The sequence below is a fragment of the Dissoconium aciculare genome, assembly GCF_010015565.1.
Source record: "Dissoconium aciculare CBS 342.82 unplaced genomic scaffold K489scaffold_1, whole genome shotgun sequence".
NCBI classification, from domain to species: Eukaryota; Fungi; Ascomycota; class Dothideomycetes; order Mycosphaerellales; family Dissoconiaceae; genus Dissoconium; species Dissoconium aciculare.
Genome location: NW_022984951.1, coordinates 2,055,695 through 2,062,919, shown reverse-complemented (window position 1 = coordinate 2,062,919; position 7,225 = coordinate 2,055,695). Strand labels below are relative to the sequence as shown.

Sequence of the window (7,225 nt, the reverse complement as noted above, 5' to 3'; positions counted from 1 at the left end):
AATAATAATAATAATAATAATAATAATAATAATAATAATAATAATAATAATAATAATAATAATAATAATAATAATAATAATCAGAATAATAATAATCAGAATAAAAGGACTGCCTTTCACCACCTGGGCACTTCACTATTCACACCTGGCTTCGAGTCGCAGAGAGTGAACATACCTAGCAACGTCTCTACCCCGGGTTTGGAAGCGATCAAAAAAAGCGGAGAAATACAAGCAAGCCAGCAAGCCAGCAAGGGTCTGGTTCCTCCTCCATTGATCGACCTTCTTTTTCGCAATTGCGCAAATCTCGCATATCTGTTCAACTCGCTTTACGGAAGTGTTGTATCGTCTAGCACCGCAGGATATATTTACGACCACCCAACTATTCACCGCGACAAGCTCATCAAGATGGTCGCGACCAGGAACCACCCCAAGGACTTCCCTCCACCGCCAGCGTCCCTCACCGGCGAGTCCTCTCCCACCAAGCGCACGACGCGCTCCTCCACCACCGCCGCCAGCGCATCGCCCACTCCCACCCCGACCAAAAGCAGCAGCAGCACCACCTCCCTCTCCAAGGCCACCGACCCGTCCGGCGCCCGCGCGGCCGGCGCATGGACGCACACGCCCTCCAACCTGACGCTGATCTGGCTCGCGATCAGCCTGCCGCTGGTGATCTGGGACACGGGATACGTGCTGCTCCGGCCATGGAGCATGCCGGGCGGCTTCCTGCATTCGCCGATCTGGGCGCCGTACGAGCTGTACGGGCGCGTGGACTACGTGTACGGCTGGCCGGCGTACGAGTCCAACGACGGCTGGACCGCCTCGCAGGGCTGGGTCAACCTCGTCGAGACGGCCGCCTACCTGGGATACCTCTACCTGGTGTATGCGTACGGCGCGCGGGAGAGCGAGGTCGTCGGCCGCGGCGCCCCCGATGCCATGAGGAGCGTGGGCGGGCTGAGGTGGTTGACGGAGAGCCGCACGCTGGAGGGCCGGGTCGCGGCGATCGCGGTGCTGGTGGCGTACAGCACGGCGTTGGTCACGTTTGCGAAGACGGTGCTTTACTGTGAGTTTCCTTTTTGTTGTTTTCCTCTCTCTCTCTCTCTCTCTCCCCTTTTCTCCTCCTGGATGGATCTCTTTCTGTGCTATGCGAATCCTTTGCATTTCTAACGGGAGGACATTGTTGCTGACGGATATGTGTGTGATTTGCTACAGGGCTCATCGAAGCGCTCTCTGGATTCGACTCGATCGGTCACAACGACTGGACGAGCTTGATCTTCCTATGGATCATCCCGAACGGCGCTTGGCTCGTGTTCCCTCTGTACATGCTCTATGTCTTCGGACAGGAGATCCTCGAGGGGTTGGAGACCGCTGTGATCCCCGCGAAGAAGCGGGATTAGAACAATACCTTCCATGTTCTTTCTAGAGGAGGAGGGATCTATCTAGGGGTTGGGGAAAGCCCCCGTCGGCCGGCGGGGATTCGTTTTTCTTCTCTTCGTTTTTCAGATGGTTGGATGTATTTTTTTTCCATGTATTCTGGACGATGTATGCTATGCCTCAATTTGCGCTTCGCTGTCGGGCCTGAATGCTAATGGTCTCTCATATGGATATGGCTCAGGGATGTTTGGGTCACTGTCCACTCGACGACACCGCCATCGGAGGATCGCCTCATTTCCCTTCTCTCTCCTATTCTATAACAATAATAATAACGTTCATGAGCAACAGTGTTCGCTTTGCGCCGCGATGGATACACACTTTGTCATCACGGCGCCGGACATGGACCCTTTCTGCTCTGGGTGGTGTCTTGGGCTTCCGACGACACACAGAAATGGGTGGTCGCCGGCCCGCCCCACACGGGCGTTGCCAGGCCATTCAGCCCCTGGCCTTCGGTGACGGAATTTTTGCCTCTTTGTTTGTTTGTTTTGTCTGTCCGTCCCCACTCCCCACCTCCTTCCTCCGCATCCGATGGACACGCACGCGCGCCTCGGAACTTCGACGACACGGCCGTTGTTTCCCACACGGGCCACGGTATCCTTTTTTTTCCTTTCCATTTCCCTCATGATGCCATGACGAGGCGGTCTGCACAATGCAACCCATGGATCGCACTATCGCTGCATGCTATACGCCCGTCGGCCTCATCGATATGCAGCCATCGATGGAGCGCTGGCGGGCAGGTCCGTCGCGACCAGCAGTCCGATGGAAATGTCGGGTTGAAACGCGAGGAATGCCCCGTTGTACGTTCCCGGGATGGACGAGCGGGGCGGGTGGGAGGAGGTATCGTCTGATGCCGATGTCCTGGATCGATCCCCATGCTACGTATCAACAACGCCGACGATCTCTCGTCGTCGACCAGTGAGATCCAACAACGTGGCGGGTCGTCGTGGACCCATCACGCATCGGGCATTTGGCGAGGTTCTGGCCACACGGCAGAGTCTCATGCAGCGATGTCCCTTTCGTCCTCTGTTGACCCGAGCTGTCCGTCTGTTTTGATCGTGTCGTATCGTATCGTATCGTATCGAGGAGGAGAGATGGGAGAGGGTCGTGGACGCGGTGGGACGTTGTTCTTGGAGTGGAGATCTCCCCTGTTGTCTCCGCCGGTGGAAGAGGAAGATTGCTATGAACTGCTGTTCGGCAGTTGTGTCGGTGGGCGGCATGAGATCATTGTTCCACCCGGAAGTCCGCGCAGTACCGTGGGACGACGATGTAGACAGGACACACGCCCGCTGCACGATCTCCGCCCGCCCCTTCTTCCGGCATTCACACATACTGTCCATACATACAGACATACAGGATCATTGATAACGCTTCTGCTTGAACGGTCGTTTTTGTCTCGGCCTTGTGAGTCCCGAGCAGACAGACAGACACAGGTTCCGATTCCAAATCTGCGGTCTCGCTGCAGGGAAAACGGACTGTATCACCGTTTGAGAGATCGGAATCTCATGGAGTGGACATATATATATATATATATGTATGTCAGATGAACATCCAGCGCTTCTTTACGCGGTTCCGACAGGTGTAGACGCCACTGTTACGACGATGCAATAAGACAGACATACTCTCATAATAACAACACTGCTACGACGATCCAATAAGAGACATAGCTAGGCATACTGTAATATCAACAACGACAACAGTATTAATAACAGTAACACTGAGGCAAGAGAGAGAGAGAGAGACAGAAAGAGAGAGGGAGAGATTTGGGAGGGTTGTGGTGGAGGCTGATTGCCGCCCGTGCACCGGGATTTTGGGATTTGCAGCCATCCCAAGCCGCCGAAGCTTTCATCATTGGCCTGTCACATTGTCCTCCAACTGTCGTTCTTCCCTTCTTTTGCTGCAGCCCGCACCACACCAAACTCCGCCCGCACCACCACAACACAACACAACACAACACAACACACCTGCAACACAACACAACACGACACAACGCACGCAGGAGACCAGACGCTTTCCGTCCGCACTCGAATCCTGTAAATTCCACGCGCTGTCCTCCTATCAACACGAATCGCTCACGGGACAACTTCAAGCAACACAGCGTTCAAGTCGATCCGGCCCTCTCTCTCTCTCCCGGCTCGGCGATCACCCTGAATTGATTTTCCCATCGGTCACTGCAACGACGACGAGGATGCCCAGGAGGCAATACATGAGGAAACGACTTTCACTTTGAGGCATAGACTGTTCTGAAAACCTGTGCGCTCTGAACATAGCGGATCGCGCAGAAGTGAGAACACCGGTGTTCCCACGCAGACCTCTCCGGGACACAGCCAGGCCCGCCATCTCCAGCGCGGTACGGACCATCTCAGGCTCGACTGCGCATATGCATCTCCACAGGCGATCAAGGCCTAGCGAGATCATTCACATCTTGTGCGACCACCAGTGGTCATAGACAGGAAATCCTCCACCGACAGCGTGCATCGCACGTCCGGCCCCTGGCGCTGGGTGAGCGCGAGGTCGACACATGGCTTCTGAGCCACCGCCGCCTCCACCGCCGCCTCATGGCCAGAACCCGCGCACTTCGTCCGGCCTGCCTCCGGGAAACTACGACATCTTCATCATCCCACCTCATTCCGCCGGAGGAGGCTTCCTCTACCTACCCTCACTACAGCCTCAGCGCAACAGCTTTCTCGCCGGGGTCGCCTGTACGCTCCTCGCCGTCACGCTCTATACCCTATCTTTGCCGATATTGAAACAATGGTTCGCGCTGGTGATGGCTGGAGGTGGAGGCATCGGGGTGTTGGGTTTGGTAGCAGCCGTCGGCGTGGGGGCTTGGGCGATCGGCAAGACACAGGCGGAGACATCAAAGGGACCCCGGGAGAGGAAGGAGAGCGATGCCGGACCGACTCCCCAGGGCAGCTATACTGGTCAACAGCAACAACAGCAGCAGCATCAACATCAACATCACTATCAACAGCATAATTATCCTGGCGCACCACCTCCGAACTTCCACTCCCAGCCACCTCCTCCACCTCCGCCCCAGCCCGAATATCACCAGAGACCATCAACACCACCGCCGCCGCCACCGCCGCCGCCTCCACCACCACCCGCACCCGAACCGGAGCCAGAGGCAGCAGCACCGCCGCCGCCGCCACCACCTCCACCGCCTCCGCCTCCGCCTCCGCCTCCACCCCCTGAACCACAATCACCTCCTCCGCCCCAACCTCGCACAAATCCGCACGCCGCGAGCGGGTGGGAAAAGGCGCGAGAGGAGACACGGAAACGCGAAGAAGAGCGGCGGCGCGCAGAAGAGCTCCGCAAAAAACGAGAAGAAGCCCAGAGGATCCGTGAAGAGGCCGAAAGAGCCGCCAAAGTCAAGGCCGAGAAGGAGAAATGGGAGCAAGCCCGGGCCCGCGAGAAGGAGGCCCGAGAGAAGGAGGCCCGGGAACGGATCGATCGCGAGCGCCTCGCCCGCGCCAAAGAAGCCCGCGAGAAGGAGGCCAAGGAGCGGGAAGCTCGCGAGAAGGCCGAGAAGGAAAAGGCCGAACGCGACAAAGCGGTCCGCGATCGCCTCCAACAGCTCGAACGCGAGAAGGCCGAACGGGACCGCGCCGACCGCGAGAAAGCCGAACGGGAGAAGGCCGAACGAGAGAAAGCCGAGCGAGACAAGGCCGAACGCCTGGAACGCCTGGAGCGCGAGAGGGCGCAACAGCAAGCGGCCGCTGCAACGGCGGCCGCCGCAGCATCCGCCAGCGGCCGATCGAACCCCGCCAAACCGGCCGCCTACCAACAGCCCTCGGCCCGGTCGCACGTCGGCACCGAAGACGAGCACTCCTACCGGCCCTACGACTCCCCGCGCGGCCCCCCGTCCAAGGCCTTCACCCACCACCCCGGCGGCGCCGGCAGCAGCATCTCCGGGCGCAGCGAGAGCAGCTACGCGGCGTCGCACAGCACCGCGCGCACCACGCCGCCGCCCTCCCACCGCGGGCCCTACTCCACCGACGACCCGATGAAGATCCAGATCCGCGCCGTCTACCTGTTCAGCGACAACTTCCCGGGCAAGCCGCGGGCCCAGCTGGTGTCCGGCCAGGGCCCGGTCACGGACGGGCTGGTGCTGCGCATCGAGACCGAGGGCCTGTTCATCGACGACGACGTCCGCGGCGTGCCGCAGCGCGAGTGGGACGTCAAGGCCTGGACCCTGAAGTCCGTCGAGAGCTCCGGCCGCGTCAAGGTCTCCGGCCACGGGCCCATGGGCCCCGCCGCCAACGGCGTCCTGCACGTCATCCGCGCCTCCCTCCGCGACGGCGAGAACCGCCGCTACCTCTTCGTGCTGGAGGACCGCGAGGCCTGGAAGGTCGACACCGGCCTCGTCCGCCTGAAGAAGGGCAGCCAGGTGCGGAGCCTCAGCGTCACGGGGATTAAGGACGCCGACGCCAGGACCCTGCTGGCCGGCCTGGGCTGGTTGTGAGGGAGAGGAAGGGGATCCGGCGGGGATGGAACGGAATGATGATGGGGATGGAGTCGGCGAGCATCAATCTGGGCGTGAGTCGAATCATCTTATCGCACATGCGGAGTATTTTCGTGGAGGAGAGAGAGAGAGAGAGGGAGAGAGAGAAGAAGGAGGGATCGGCAGAGCGCTTTGACTTCTTCCGCTCGTGGGGATCGGACCGGAGGATGGCGAACGACGCACGTTTCTCGTGGGATCGGCGCGCGGACACTCGCGCTGGGATTTCCCATCCATCCATCTATCCGTGGGTTCTCGTCATCCCCCCTTTTTGGACATATGATACCTTTTTTTCGTTTACAGCGGGGAGCCCGAAGGGATAAAAATGCTCAGTGATACCTACCTATTCGTTCAAAGTTTTTTCTCTATCTTTGTCCCGTGTCTGTGTCTGCTGAGTCCTCTCCGATCCCCCTCGATCTGCCTCTTGTCCCGCGCCCTTTTCCATCACCCGTCTCGCTTCTTCCCTACATAGACACATATGCCTTCTCGACCGTCGTTCCCTCCCTCCCTCCCTCTCTCTCACAAAAGGGGTTATAGCTTGATCATCATGAAATGAAAATGAAAATGAAAACGAAACGAAACGAAACGAAACGGACTATCACGCAAGCAGACATCCGCGCCACGCGATATCCACCACGGATTCGACAGCACCTGTCTTGGGCGGCGCTCACTGTTTCCTTTTTTTCTTCGGCTGGAGCAGAGAGAGACGAGAGCAGAGAACGGCCTCGGCGAGGCGATCGATCGGGCCCTGGGCCGTGGATGATTCTCATCATACATACATACATCCATACATGCATACAAAGAGAACCTCTTCGACATTTCTATATTCGAAATGTGATGTAATCGGTGTGGAGATCTTGTAGGAGAAAGGGGTAAGTTTCTCCCCCATCTCCTCCACCTTTTTCTTCTCTTTCTTCTTCTTCTTCTTTCATTTCGTCAACGCTCCCTCGTCCTATCCATCTCCTCCCACCGTTTCCCCCTCCGCCACCAGAAGGACAAAGAGAAAGAAAGAACAGGCCAAGATCCATCGACCCGCGACGAGAGAGAGGGAGAAAAAAAAAGAAAGAAAACAGAGAAAAAACGGGAACGAAAACATGGGATCATTGGAAAAAACGGGGGACTATGGAGAAGAAGGAAAGGATTGGCCCTTTTTTTGCCCACCCCCACCGAGGAAGACACGCAAGAGAGACGATTAAAAACAACGAGTCCACGAAAAAAAAGATGATATAGAGAAAAAGGCATGAGATCGGACCATGGGGAGATCTTCTCTCCCCCCCACTTCCTAGAAATCGGGAG

General features: G+C 57.6%; 2 protein-coding genes across 2 annotated transcripts; both read left to right on the top strand.

Annotated features, from left to right (window-relative positions):
* Positions 1-159: 159 nt before the first annotated feature.
* K489DRAFT_375751 (uncharacterized protein) lies at positions 160-1,728 on the top strand. Its single transcript, XM_033603752.1, has 2 exons — positions 160-1,060; positions 1,210-1,728. The coding sequence occupies exons 1-2, from the start codon at positions 406-408 to the stop codon at positions 1,392-1,394; spliced, it is 840 nt and encodes a 279-aa protein (XP_033464667.1). The 5' UTR covers positions 160-405; the 3' UTR covers positions 1,395-1,728.
* A 2,221-nt stretch (positions 1,729-3,949) lies between these two features.
* K489DRAFT_366753 (uncharacterized protein) lies at positions 3,950-5,893 on the top strand (the record flags this gene model as incomplete). The annotated part of the gene is made up of 1 exon (XM_033602806.1): positions 3,950-5,893. The coding sequence occupies one exon, from the start codon at positions 3,950-3,952 to the stop codon at positions 5,891-5,893; it is 1,944 nt and encodes a 647-aa protein (XP_033464666.1).
* Positions 5,894-7,225: the final 1,332 nt, after the last annotated feature.